Here is a 14115-nt window from a genome sequence, read left to right as displayed (position 1 = left end):
CTTATCAAGATACATCTGTGGAAGGACAGCATACAAAGAGTAATTGATCACTGGAGCAAAGACACTGCCCAGAGAAACTCTATCCAGAAGGACTCCAAGTTCTAGACCAGCCTTGGATACCAGAGGGGGGGAAAAAAAACCCAACCAGACAAGAGTTACAACAATACAAATGCTTTATTCAATATCTGCAGGTCATCATGGGCCAAGTGGTGGATATCCAGGACCCTGTAAACAGAGGCAAACATTAGAGAACCTTTCCTCATGCCCCCCCCCCCAAAGTTTGCTTCCCCTCTGGTAGGGGCAGTCCTTCCCATGGGGTGCCAGGTACCCACCAGCAGCAAGGTCAGCGTAATCTCCGAGCCTCTCTTTCTGACTCCAACAGGGTGAGCACATCACCCTCCCGAACGGGGCCTTTGACGTTTCGAATGATAGAGCGGCTGGTATCATCCATAAATTCCACGCGCACCTATCGACCCATTAGAAGAGTTAGTTGCTGCTACTTGCTAGTGGGGTGGAAAGGTGACACAGACCTAGAGATCACGTAGAGATATCTGTTTGGGGCAAGTGAGTTGGTTCAGCTGTTTTATGAACATGAGGCTCCTTCAGAGGACCTGGCTTCATTTCTCAGTACCCACACAGCTGGTTAACAGCCTATAACTCCAGTTTCAAGGGGAATCTTGACCCCCTCTTCTAATTTCTGGACCCTATCAAGTAGTACACATAAAATGGAACCCGGGACAATTAAAGGGCTTACTTCAGAACTTAAGCTGCACATCCAGATTGCTGTGATCCTGGGTAAAAGTGACCCTAGGACACCAAAGAGGTGTATGTGTCTTTTTCTTCTCTAAAGGTCTCTTCTCAGATTGGCCTTGAATGCCTGCCTCTACACCAATTGCTAAGATCACAAGTGTGCAATAGCATGCCTAATTTTTGGTCTCTCAGTCAGGGTCTCAACACATCCCTTTCCCACCTCCAGTGTTTAGGATTATACCTTTGAGCCTCCCACTTACTATGCTAGGCTGGCCCAGAAACAGGGAATCCAGCTAAGTCAGTCTCTTCAGTAAGCTATGATGGGAGACATGGGTATAAACCAGATCAACCCCCCCCCAGCAGTCAGGGCATCATCAACCCAGGCTGGCCTCCTAGTGATATAGAAGACACACCCCACCATTCTTGGTTTATGTGGTGTAGGGGACCCAACCCCTGCCTGCATGCCTGCCTGCCAAGCGCTCTCCCGACCGTGCCCCAATTTTTTTTTTTTTTTCGGAACCAGATCTCACTCATTCTGGAACGCCCAGGGATCTTCCTACGTTAGACTCGTGAAACTTCAGTCTTTTGAGTTCGGTGCTTGCTTAAGTCTACTACGGAGATATAGCTCCAGCCCACCCCACCTTTTTAAAAATAAAACTTCAAAGACAGTAGCACTAAGATACCGAGGGTGCCCGCCCCTGTCACCCGGCAGAATGCACTCATCAGGCGGTACCCTGGTCAGCCCAGGGTTTGCACGCAGGGGCAAAGGATCCCTTTAAAAGGCAGACAGGACTTTTCTCGTCCCCCTCTTCTCCTCTTGTCGTCTGTCTCTTTCCTCCCCCTCCCTTCCCTTTCTAATAAAACTCCTCACTAGGCTGCGTCTGCCTGGCGTGTTTGTCCCCCGCCTCGGTCATCCCGCCGCGCTTTACCCGAACAGCCACCACGTCCTAGCAGCAGGGAGCCTAGCAGTCAGGACTAGAGGCCTCCAAACCCAGCAAGAAGCCGAGTATTCCGCAGGGCCCAGACCCCGGCAAGCCGCCGGCCCGGGTGTTCCCCCCTTCCGCTCACCTGCGTGCACTGCCCCTGCGAACCGGTCCTGCCCAGCACCTTGGTTACCTGCAGGAAAGAACAACAGTTAGACCCGCCCGACAGGCCCAGCTTTCCGGTCTCTCTCTCTCTCATCCCGCCTTCCCAACACCCGCCGTCACCTCACCCTAGCCAGCTTGATGGGCTGCACGCGACTCGTGTCCATGATGGCGGCGATCTGGCGGAGAGGGGTCACGTGAGCAGGCGAGCGCTTTTATAACGCGCTCTTGACCCCGCCTCCCCCTACTCCCTGCTCTCGCGAGACCGCACTCGCTACCCAGCAGTCCCGGGGGCAGAGCCGTCACCGGCGTCCTTCGGAGCGGAAGAGAAATGGCGTCTGCTACGCGCGCCATCCAGAGGCTGCGCAACTGGGCGTCTGGGGTGCGTGTTCCCCCAATCCTCTCCCGCTTCACGAAGTCTCCGTAGATCAGTGGGGAAGTGCAGGGTCCCTCGGTTGTGGCGCCACTAGCCCGGGACTCGAGGCCGGCTTCTCCTGGGATTGATTGCCTTGTCCCCGTAGCTGGGCTGCGGATCACCAGGCTTTAGCCGCCTCCTGCCCGCCCTGCCCTCCGGGTCCGGCGTCTCCTCGTCCCCGCATCTTAGCTTTGGATCCTGTGGCCGCACCTTCCTCCTATTTAGGGAAGCCGAGGACGGGGTTTTAGGTTTCGGAAGGAAACGAAAAGGTCGGGGAGAGAGGCGAGCCTGGAGATGGGCAAGTCAGGGTTCAAGAAGGGAGGTCAGCAAGCACCTGCTGGCGTGTTCGGGGCAAGCGAGCGTTTCCATGTTAGGGCAAGCATGCCCAGTGTGTTCATCCACATCCCAGGGAGATAAAGGGGCAGGAGAAAGGAAGGGGGAGGCTTTTTAACGTTCGAGCCCTGGAAAGGCGGAAGACGTAGCAGTAAAGTTCTGTAAGCCACTGGCCGCCCAGCTGCCTTCTTCCTCTGCGGGATCTGTGTCCGTATCCACTGGCCACCCCTGTGCACCAACCCAGTCCTGGGGTCCCCACCGGTCTGACCTCTCCTGTCCTCCTCCCCCCACAGCATGACCTGCAGGCGAAGCTGCAGCTGCGCTACCAGGAGATCGCCAAGCGGTGAGCAGGCCCTGCTTTCTGCCAGCCCCACCCCCCTTCATCCTGTCGTGCTTCCACCAATCCCAGCTCCGAGGCTGGTCATGGTGGTACAACCTTTAATCTCAGCACTGAGGAGACAGAGGCAGGCTGATTACTGTGACCTCAAGGCCGACTTGATTTACATGGTGAGTAAATCAAGGCCAGGGCTACGTAGTGAGACCCTGTCTGAAAAACAAACAAATGCAAAAACAAAAACCCCCAAAACAACCTCAGATTTGTTATTCCTGAACTTTCCTTGGAGCATTGGGCAGAGATCCTTCTTGGCCTGGCTGTGGGAGCAGAAATTTACTTTTAACTTCGTTGGATTGCCTTGGAATAGTGAGGACATAAATTGCATTATTTGTTGGTATCTCTGGTAGATTTGCAGTCTTCATTGTGACCCTACACCTTAAACATTACATTCTCGAGCTGCTGATGATGGGAAAATGAGACCCAGGCAGTCTGTTACTACTTTAGTCACTTAAGAGGCCAGTCTTGATTTTTAATTACATTTATGTATTGTGGAGTCTTTGCCATGTGCTCAGACTTTTGGATGCCAGAGTAAACAAGAAAAGTCTTGGTTTGTGGGGTTAGTGGCTTTAGCACTTGCAGAACCCCACCTTACTTGGCTGGGTTCAGAGTGAGCCCCTCTGTGAAAACTCAGTGGAAGCCTAGGGGAGCACTCAACCTGGCCCCAAATTTGTCATGTAGCCCAGAGTATGACCTGACACACATGATCCTGCTTCTGCCTCAAGTGCGGGAATTCCAGGAGTGTACCACCATACCAGGTTTATGTGTTGCTGGGGACAGTGTCATGCATGTTAAACACTATCAGCCGGATTGCAGCTTAAATTCTTACTCATCTTTTTTTCTTAAAAATAGTTTTAGATTTATTTTTATGTGTGTGTGTTTCTGCATCTGCATGTATAAGTGTTATGCCTGTACGAGTGTATCAAATGTGTGCCTGGTACCTGTGGTGTTCAGAAGAGAGCATGAGATCTTCTGGAACTAGAGTTACAAGTGGTTATGGGCTGCCATGTGGGAATCAAATCCTGGTTTTCTGTTAGAGCAACAGTACTCTGCCCAGAGAGCCATCTCAACAGCCCCCTGGCCTTATTTCTTCTGTGGATATTGTCTGAAAGGGAGAAACATTACAGCGAATATGCAGCATGCACCTTTTCACTTGCTTATTTATTTATTTATTTATTTACCTGCCTAATATCTATCTATCTATCTATCTATCTATCTATCTATCTATCTATCTATCTATCTATCTCTATTGAGATAGGCCTTTATATGTTAGTCCAAGCTAGTCTCTAACTCTGATCTCCTGCCTGCCATGTGCTGGGTTGACTGGGAATGTGTTACTATTCCTGTCCAGAGGCAGGGTCTTACATTGTAGTCCTGGTTGGCTTGGAATACACTTATGTAGCCCAGTTGGCCTTAAACGCAATGAGATCCTCTAGGGAATTACAGGCCAAGAATTAGCAGCTTCTTTAGGGTAAGGGCGCCCTCTATTGACTCATTTGGGTATTGATATTAGACTGGTTCTTTTTACTTTGCTCTGTACAGATAGTGAAAGCTATTGCTTAGTATATACGTTCTTCAGGCAAATTATAAATTTCACATACTGTTTGTTCTTTTATAGATATAATTGTCATTTTTTCTTTTTAAAATTACTGTAGTGTGTGTGTGTGTGTGTGTGTGTGTGTGTGTGTGTGTGTGTGTGTGTGTTTGTGTGTGTTTGCGTGTAGGTCAGAGAAAAACTTGTGGGAGTTGTTCTTTTTTCCTCCATTTGGGTCCTGGAGATTGAATTTAGGCCGTCAGGCTTGGTTGCAAGCACTTTTACCCAGTGAGCCATATTGCTGGCTACAGTGTAAGACCCTCCCTCTGGACAGGTATAGTAACACATTCCCAGCCAACCCAACACATGGCAGGCAGGAGATCAGAGTTACAGACTAGCTCCAGCTAACATATAAAGACCTGGCTCAATTAAAAAAAAAAAATATAAATAAGTATCAAATAAATCAGTAAAAAGATGCATGCTGCATTTACTTCCCTGTAATGTTTCTCCCTTCCAGACAATATCCATAGGAGAAATAAGGCCAGGGGGCTGTTGAGATGGCTCTCTGGGTAGAGCACTGTTGCTCTAACAGAAAACCAGGATTTGATTCCCACGTGGTAGCCCATAACCACTTGTAACTCTAGTTCCAGAAGATCTCATGCTTTCTTCTGAACACCACAGGTGCCAGGCACACATCTTGCTATGCTTTCCTTTGAAAGTTTTTTTATTTTACTATTTTTTTTTGTGTGTGTTTTGTGTGCATGTATGTCTGTGAACCAGATGCCTGCAATGTCCTGGAGGCTAGAAGGCATTGGACTCCCTGAAACTGAAGTTGTGAATGGTTGTGAGCTGGGAATTGAACTTGGGTCTTCTGAAAGAACAGGTGCCAACCGTTGTGCCATCTCTCCAGCCCCCATTGTCTTCTTCAAAAGACAGGGTATCACTGTGCAACTCAGGTTGTCGTGGAAGTTGTTATTTGGCCAGGCTGCTCTTGAGCTCTGTACTTCTCTCCTCCTTTGGTCTTTTGAGTAATGAGACTATATGCAGTGTCCAGCCATCTTCTCATTTTATCTTTTCCACTTTTTAATTTAAAGATTTTTTTTTAAGATTGTTTTTGGCTGTGCGGTGGTGGCACACGCCTTTAATTCCATCACTGCCTTTAATTCCATCACTTGGGAGGCAGAGGCAGGTGGATCTCTGAGTTTGAGGCCAGCCAGTCTACAAAGTGAGTTCCAGGATAGCTAGGACTGTTACACAGAGAAACCCTGTCTTGAAAACAAAAATAAAACAAACAGCTCTTATTTATTTATTTATTTATTTATTTTTGTGGTGGGGTTTCTTTGTGTAGCCTTGGGTATCCTAGAACTTGGTTTGCCTTCTAGATCAGGCTGGCCTAGCCTTGAACTCACAGAGATTTGCCCCCCCCCCCCATAAAAGGCATGCACCACCACACCTGGCTAATTTCAGGAAATTTTAAGCTAGGCATAGTGGTGCAGGTCTTTAATCCTAAATCTGGGACACAGGCAAGTGGATCTCAGAATTTGAGGTTAGCAGTCTTTGTCAGCATAGAATTCCAGGAGAGCCAGAGACCCTGTCTTAAAAAAAAAAAAAACCAAGAATTTATGTGTCTATGTGTCTGGGGTTGTGCCTGTGTGAGTGCGGAGGCTAGGAGAAGGCACTGGGTCCCTGAGGTTGGAGTTACAGTCATTTGTGGGATGCCCTGCTTGTTATGTGTATGCTGGGATCTGCACTCTGTTCTTTAAGATTGTATAGTTGTATAGCACCCACTCTTAACAGCCGAGCCACTCTCAAGCCCTTGGTTTTTTTTTTTTTCTTTTTCTTTCTTCTTCTCCTTCTCCTCCTCCTCCTCCTCCTCCTCCTCCTCCTCTTCCTCCTCCTCCTCCTCCTCCGAGACAGGGTTTCTCTGTAGCTTTGGAGGCTGTCCTGGAACCAGCTCTTCTAGATCAGGCTGGCCTAGCCTTGAACTCACAGAGATTTGCCCCCCCCCCCATTAAAGGTTTGCACCACCACCGCCCGGCTACCCCTCATTTTTTATTTTTGAGATAGGCTCATGTTGCCTAAGATCACATTGAGCTGATTCTCTTGCTTCTACCTCTCAAGTACACTGACATGTTTCTTATTTAAAATCTAAAATCACTTTCAAGTTTTTAAGAACTTAAAATTGCCAGGTAAAAATACTTTTTGACAATGTGGCCAAATAAATAAAATCCCAAACTTTTTATGAACATCCACTCTTTGTTCCAGGAAATTCCTCTTTTGTTTGAAGTTCAGCATTTCCTTTCAAGGCTTTAGATTTCTTGGTAAGCCTAAAGTTTAACTCAAGGCTGGACTGAGGTTTGTTTCATATAACCCATCCACTTCCCTCTACAGGAAATTTTGGCAGCCGACCACACAGTGGCAGGAAGTGCAGAGATTTGGACAGGTTCCCAGGGCAAGGTGTTCTTTGAGTAGTAAGCCTTTATCCCAGCGGGGCTCTTCAAAGGGTTCCTGAGATAATAGGGAACTCACAAGTTCCATAGCCTGGTCTTGGGGGTGGAAGCAGGGAGAAACCACTTTAGTTGAGTAATCTGGGGCTGTGGCTCAGTGTTATGGACTGTAATTGCTGGATAAGGGGTGGTCACAGCTTGGCACTCTGGCCTGATTTCCTGAACACCTTCAGGTGGAGGGAAGGCCACTGCAAAACTTGGCATTGTGTGGGGGATAGGAGCATGTCTAGGTCTCTCCTTGTCTTGGGAGCTTTAGGAAGGGTTCTCTGTAGAGGCTTAGGGTGGCTGGGCTTAAGCATCCTTCCTCAGCCTGGTTTTGAAGACCTTTTCATAGAGATAAGTATCTGCTCCTCGCTTTCCCATCCCATACCCAGGCATATAATGTGATAGTGTATGGCATGCCTCTGGCCTACAGCCTGCTTTGTAGCTCCCGATTCTTAGTCTTGTAAATGAGCTGTGGCATGAGAGCTGCTGAAGGTTTGTTTCATTGCCAACATCTTTTTCCTCAGGACGCAGCCTCCTCCTAAGCTCCCCGTGGGCCCCAGTCACAAACTGTCCAACAATTACTACTGCACTCGTGATGGCCGCCGGGAAGTTGTGCCTCCCTCAGTCATTATGTCTTCACAGAAGGCCCTGGTGTCGGGCAAGACAGCTGAGAGGTGAGGACCCTCTGTCTTCCCCTTCCCTGCCCACAGCTCTGCAGCACTCCTTCTGCCCCTGGCCTTCCCTCCCCTGCCGTGGAAAGGGGCTTTCCACAAACCCATTTTATCAGCTAGGTGGTTGGACAAACATGAGATCCCTGCATTTGGGAGTAAGCCCCTTGCCTTGTAAGCACCGAGACCTGAGTTTGATCCTCAGAATCTACATTAAAAAAAGCCAAGCCCGGTAGTGTGCTTGTGACCCCAGTGTTGGGGAGGTACAGACAGACTGAGGCAGGAAGTTTGCAAGTTCTTGTCAGTCTGGGTGATATAGTTAGGGGCAGGTAAGATGTCTAAATGGGTAAGGCACTTGTTGCCTAACTTGATGACTTGAGATTGATCACCTGGATCCATGTGCTGGAAGCAGAGATTTGGTGCCTGCAAATTTTCTTCTGACTTCTACACATGTGCCCTGGCATGCTCCTAGCCCAGTAAATTAATCCAAAAAATAACGATGATGATAAAAGAACCCCAAAGGAACCCAAGAGAAAAAAGCCTCTTTGGTTCCTATCCTCAGGTACTGAATGAGAGTGACAATAGTATTTCATAAGGTCATAGAAGGCCTAGTCTGGAATGAGTTTCTGCACTAGATCCAGCAGGCCAAGACAGAACAGACACTTGGGAAGCTTAGATGTTCATCTAGCCTTCTGAGAAATCAGGTGAAAGATCATAGCCAGTTCCCTGGCAAACCAGTTTTAGCTGGCATGATACAGAAGTCCCATCTGGTTTAGCCTTTGTAAGGAAGGTAACTTTGCACTGACTAGTCTTTTTGTTTGGCTTCTGCTTCCTTCAGCCCTATCCTGTCTATAAAGCCAACCTCTTCTGCTGTATTTATCGATTTTTGTTTTGTTTTAGAGAATGAGGCGTGAGGGTTGGCGATACTGCAGCATTTAAGAGCACTTGTTGATCTTGCAGAGGACATGGGTAGGGTTCCCATGGCAGCTCATAACTTTCTTTAACTCCAGTTCCAGGAGATCTGATGCCCTATTCTGGCTCTACAGGTACCAAACATGCAAGTGATACACACACACACACACACACACACACAGAGGCAAATTACCCATACACATAGACATACCCATACACATAGACAAACACACATAGCATGTTTTTTGTTCTATGTTCACATAGAACAAAAAATTGAATGAAGAATGAAGTGTTAAGGCCAGATGCAGTGGTACACATCTTACATCCCAGTACTCAAAAGGCAGAGCTGGAGGATGGCTACAATTTGGAGGCCAGCCTGGTGTACATACTGAGTTCTAGACCAACCAGGACCCTGTCTCAAACAAGCAAACGGCAAACAAACCAACAGACCCAACAAAAAGGGGCTGGAGCGATGACCCAGTGGTTAAGATTTTGTAATGCTCTTGAGGGGAACAGTTCTGTTCTCAGCATTTATGTCGATGGGCTTACAACCTGTAACTCCAGCTCCAGGGGATTCAGTGCCCTGTACTAGATTCCACAAGTATATGTACTCACACATGAACCCTTCCCCACTCTCCTTACATGTTATTGTAAAAATGCTGAGGTGAAGTTCTTGCAGAACCTGATTTTGACCCCCAGAATCTATGGGGAAAAAGCTGATTACAAGATTTACATTTGTGATCTCAGCATTGTGGTGGCCTGCTGGCCTCCTAGCCTAGGAGAGTTCTAGACCAAGCAAGAGTTCTTGACTCAAGGAAAAGGTGAATGCTGCTTGAGTTTTTCCTCTGACTTCCACATGCATGTGCACACCCACATTGACCCCCCCCCCCCAAGAAGCATGCATACACAGAGTGAGATACTAATTCTGGGGTCACAAAGAAAAGCCACTTAAAGATAGAGTATGTGCATTGTACTTTTGTCTTGTGAACATAGCTTTTCCTTAATGAGCTGATTCCTGATAACTCTTGTAGAATAGAGAATTGATGCCCAGACAGGTCAACAGCTTGGGCCATCCAGGCAATTTCATTGAGATCCTAAGACACTCCCCAGCCTTTTCTTTTTATTCAAGATTTTTTTTTTGTTTTTTTTTTTTTTGTGGGGGCCCACACCTTTAATTCCAGTACTTGGGAGGCAGAGACAGGCAGATCTCTTGAGTTTGAAGCTAGCCTGGTCTAGAGGGCAAGTTCCAGAACAGCCAGGCCTACACAGAGAAACCCCGTCTTGAAAAAATAAATAAAAAGAACAGTTAAGATTACTTTAAAAGAACCTGTTTCCTTTTGTGTATATGGATGTTTTGCCTGCAAATAGATCTTTGCATCTCATGCATGCCTGGTAACTGCAGAGACCAAAAGAGGGTATCTGGTCCCTTGGAACTGGAATGGAATTACAGTCAGTAGTGAGTGCTAAAAACCAAACCTGTGTCTTCTGGAAGAATATCCCATGCTCCAGCTCCAAGACTTATTTTTATTATTTTTAATACATGTGAGTAGGTCTGCATATGAGTGCATTTGCCCTTGGAGGCATATGTCCTCAGATCTCCCTGCAGTTACAGGTTCTTGTGAGTCACCTCATGTGTGTGATGGGAACTGAACTTGAATCTTCTGTAAGGACAGTAAGGTGGATGACTGCTGAGCCATCTTTTTAGCCCTATGTTAAAAAAAAAAAAAAAGTTTGCCAGTTGTAGCGATGTGCGCCTTTAATCCCAGTCCTTGGGAGGCAGAGGCATGGAGAGCTCTGTGGATTTGAGGCCAGCCTGGTCTACAGAGAGAGTTCCAGGACAGCAAGAGTTACACAGAAAAACCCTGTCTCACAAAAAAAAAAAAAAGACCAAAAATGTTTATTTTGTGTGTGGTTTGTCTTATGTGTATGAGAGGGGAGAAGAAGAGAGGCGACAGAGAGAGATGGAGTGAATGGTGTACACATTATAGAGTGTGTGGCTGTCAGAGGACAGGTTTTGGGAGTTGCTTCTCTCCTTTTATCTTGTTCAAGCAAGGTTTTGTTTGTTTCTCCTGCTGTGCTAAAGGCTAGTTGGCCCATGAACTGGCTCGGCCTCTCATCTCTTTGTAGGAGTGTTGGGGTTACAGATGCATACCACCATGTACAGCTTTTTATGTAGGTCCTAGGGATCAAATTTAGTTTGTCGGGGTTACACAGCAAGCACTTTTTACCCACTAAGCCACCTCCCAGCCATCAGCCTGCTTATTATTTTCTTTTACTTTTTGAGAGAGAGTTTGCATGTAGTCCAGGTTGGCTTTCTATTTACTATGTGTCTGAGAACTTGAATTTATAATTCCCCTACCTCCAACTCCCAAATGCTGACAGGGATGTGCTACCACACTTGGTTTATGTGATGCTGGGAGTTGAGCTCAGGGCTTTTGGCATGCTAGATAAACACTGTAGTTGTTCAGGCCATGAGGCTGGATATCTCAGCTGGTCTTCAGTATAGGTGGGAATCCTGAAGTAGGCTGTAAATCCAGACTTGGTAATGAGAGAGAAAGTAGGCAGAGAGAGCTTCCTTCTTCCGTGTCCTTATGTAGGCTGCTGCAGGAGGTGGGGTGGGTTGTCCCATCTCTAAAGATCTGGATTAAAGGTTTATCTTATCACCTCAAAGATCCAGGTTAGAAGTGGGTCTTCCAGCTTCAAATGATTTAATTAAGAAAAAAAAAAAAAACCTCACAGGTGTGCCCACTCACTTGGGTTTTAGTTAATTCCAGATATAGTCAAGTTGACAACAATCAATAGTCATCATAGCATGTTTCTCCATGCCCAGCCTTGTCTTTATATTTTTTATGAGATGGATAGTACTGATAGACATTACTATTTTGCCTTGGCTGTCCTTGAACTCTTGGACTCAGGGTATCTAATCTAGTTGTTTGCTTTTTAAGTAGTTGGCACTATAGGTGCATGCCACTTAAGTTCTTTTTTCTTCCCTGATATTTTTAGAAAAGGTCTATGTAGCCCAGTCTGGTCTTTTTTTTTTTTTTTTTCCCAAGACAGGGTTTCTCTGTGTAACAGTCTTGGCTGTCCTGGAACTCACTTTGTAGACCAGGCTGGCCATTCTGGTCTGTTCTTAAGTGCTGGGATTGTCTGTTTACATTTCATACTCTGCTCCAGCAGCTCAAGGGCTAGCCTTATGTCACTAGTACTGTGCCTGTGTACACCTGCTATGGAGTGCTTGTGCGGTACTTACTCCCTGAAAAAGAACAGTGGATAACCGTTACCCAATGAATGAACATGAAGACATGACTGCTCCTAGGTTTGGTTGAGAAGGTTTGTAGATACGAGGGAGAATTCAGCCAGAGGCATCCAGAAAGGTATAGACTGAACATGGCCAGAATGGACTGGGCCATGAGAGGGGAGAGAATGAGAGAGGTGGAGAAGAGGGGGAACCTGGGCCGGAGAGGGAGGCAAATCCAGAGAGTGGAGCCAAAAGAGTGCTTGGTGGAAATGGCTGGGTTGTATTGGGAAGGAAAGCTGGGAGAAGGGCAGTGAAACTCAGGGTTGGCAGAAGTTTAGGGGGTAGGGGGTGGGGTGGAGGTGGGGTGGGTGAGAGGTTGTGGGTGAGAAAGAGGAGGGGAGCCTAGGGAGCCTGGCTCCAGAGTGGGCTTTGATATGTTATAGGTACCTCAGTTAGCCAGTTGTCCCAGGCTTCTTTGGGACCTAACACAGCATCCTGCTCTGGAGTCTGTCCACACTGGGGTGGAGGATTCCAGCTATTCAAGGCTGGGCTCTGGACTGGCAGTCAGGGCAGGCTGACTGAAGCTTTTCATGGCCCCTGCCAGCTCAGGGACTTCATTGGGACAGGATTGGGTATTCTGAGATACATTCCCTCTGCGCTCCATATCCAGAAAGCCCAACCGGTGTGCTAGTGGCAGGGTGGGCATGACCACCTTTACAAACGAGGGAAATATGGGTTAGAAAGACCAAGTACCAGGTGGATCTCTGAGAGTTTGAGGCCACTCTGGTCTTCAGAGTGAGTTCCAAGACAGAAAGGGCTGTTATACAGAGAAACCCTATCTTGAGAGAGAGAGAGAGAGAGAGAGAGAGAGAGAGAGAGAGAGAGAGAGAGAGAGAGAGAGATTGATTGTTTAAGTAACTGCAGCATTTAAGGTCCTTCCCCATTGCTAACACAGAGACCACAACCAGACAGTGCAGAGAGTGGAACTTTCAGTTCTATATGGGATGCCTTCATTATACCCCTTCCCCAGGGCTCAGGGAACTGTGCAGAAGGAAGAGGCTAAAAGATTGAAAGAGCCAGTAGGTATGCAGGACACCAATGAAGCAGTGCTTTACAGACACAGCAAGACTGACATCCAGTGACCTCACAGAGGCTGGCAACATGCACAGGACCTGCACTGAGAGGGGAGCTAGACATGAGCCCCATTCTTAACCCAGTACTTGTTTCCAGTTGACAGCTGCTTGCAAAGGAAAAATCACTTAAGGGTAGTCTCCATGCACAGCAGTAGATGGCCAACACGAAACAAACTCTCATAGTGCTTTGTTTGGGCATTTTTTAATCTTACAGGTATTTTGTTTATGTATTATGGTTTCCAATTTTGGGTTTTATGTGTGCTTCTGTGTGTACATGTTTTTTTTTTTTTTTCTTTTTGGTTTTGATTTGATAGTTTTTTTTTTTTATTTGCCAGTTTTATAAAGAGAAAGAAGGCATGGAGTTGGATCAGTGAGAGAGGTAGAGAAAATCTGAGAGAGGAGATGAGATGAGAGAGGAAACTGATCAGAATATGTTGTATAGAAAAAATTATTTTCATTAAATAATAAAATGGAAAACAATAAACAAAAAGTTCCCTCCCCAGTATTCTCTGCAGACCTAGCTCTAACAGGATTTGTCTTTTTCTTGCAGCTCAGCTGTGGCTGACACTGGGAAGAAAGCAGTGACGCCTGGTCCTCCAATGAAGAGGTGGGAGCTGTCCAAAGACCAGCCATACCTGTGACACTGCTCCAGACTGCTTTGCCGGGTCCTCATGGCCACCTGACTGCTTTTCCTCCTTGGATTTCCTCTGGGGAGAGTGTGACCTAATTTGTAACAAATATACAGAGCTCACATTACTTCCAGTGTGTCTTTTCTTAGTATTGATTGGATCTGTTGTTGTCTGTGAGGGTGTGTGAGTACATGCTGCAGGGTGTATGGCGGTGAGAGGACAACTTTGGGAATTGGTTTCTCCCTCCACCTTGTTGAGGCAGGGTCTTTTGTTTTTGCCATGCTGTGAACTTCAGGCTAGCTGGCTCAAGAGTTTCTGGGTGGTGCTGCTCTCTGTTCCTCTCATCCTGCCATAGGAGTGATGGGATTACAGGTTTGAGCCACACTGCATGTCATTTTTGGGTTCTGGGAATGGAACTCACATGCCAGTCTTTTGAAGCTAGCACTTTTACTTGTGAGCCATCTTGCCAGCCCCCCCAACCCCCTTTTAAGATGAGGTCTTGGTGGGTGGTGTTAATCAACACTTAAAACCTCTG

The 14115-nt window shown here is 47.0% G+C and overlaps 2 protein-coding genes across 2 annotated transcripts; one reads left to right on the top strand and one right to left on the bottom strand.

Annotated features, from left to right (window-relative positions):
- Window positions 1–155: 155 nt before the first annotated feature.
- On the bottom strand, window positions 156–2105 carry Rps28 (ribosomal protein S28). Its single transcript, XM_027418031.2, has 4 exons — window positions 1964–2105; window positions 1819–1866; window positions 333–466; window positions 156–225 (listed from the first exon to the last, which is right to left on the bottom strand). The coding sequence occupies exons 1-3, from the start codon at window positions 2000–2002 to the stop codon at window positions 344–346; spliced, it is 210 nt and encodes a 69-aa protein (XP_027273832.1). The 5' UTR covers window positions 2003–2105; the 3' UTR covers window positions 156–225; window positions 333–343.
- Window positions 2106–2125: 20 nt separating this feature from the next.
- Window positions 2126–13707, top strand: Ndufa7 (NADH:ubiquinone oxidoreductase subunit A7). The gene is made up of 4 exons (XM_027418030.2): window positions 2126–2217; window positions 2877–2926; window positions 7525–7674; window positions 13502–13707. The coding sequence occupies exons 1-4, from the start codon at window positions 2167–2169 to the stop codon at window positions 13590–13592; spliced, it is 342 nt and encodes a 113-aa protein (XP_027273831.1). The 5' UTR covers window positions 2126–2166; the 3' UTR covers window positions 13593–13707.
- Window positions 13708–14115: the final 408 nt, after the last annotated feature.

This window comes from Cricetulus griseus, chromosome 5 (genome assembly GCF_003668045.3).
Source record: "Cricetulus griseus strain 17A/GY chromosome 5, alternate assembly CriGri-PICRH-1.0, whole genome shotgun sequence".
Classification (NCBI taxonomy): Eukaryota; Metazoa; Chordata; class Mammalia; order Rodentia; family Cricetidae; genus Cricetulus; species Cricetulus griseus.
This window is presented reverse-complemented; position numbering and strand designations above follow the sequence as displayed.

Coding starts and splice junctions, on each gene's coding strand:
- Ndufa7 (XM_027418030.2), top strand. CDS start 2,167: ATGGCGTCTGCTACGCGCGCCATCCAGAGGCTGCGCAACTGGGCGTCT. Junction 2,218..2,876: donor TGCGCAACTGGGCGTCTGGG/GTGCGTGTTCCC, acceptor CTCCCCCCACAG/CATGACCTGCAGGCGAAGCT. Junction 2,927..7,524: donor TACCAGGAGATCGCCAAGCG/GTGAGCAGGCCC, acceptor CTTTTTCCTCAG/GACGCAGCCTCCTCCTAAGC.
- Rps28 (XM_027418031.2), bottom strand. CDS start 2,002: ATGGACACGAGTCGCGTGCAGCCCATCAAGCTGGCTAGG. Junction 1,867..1,963: donor AGCCCATCAAGCTGGCTAGG/GTGAGGTGACGG, acceptor TCTTTCCTGCAG/GTAACCAAGGTGCTGGGCAG. Junction 467..1,818: donor CGCAGGGGCAGTGCACGCAG/GTGAGCGGAAGG, acceptor ATGGGTCGATAG/GTGCGCGTGGAATTTATGGA.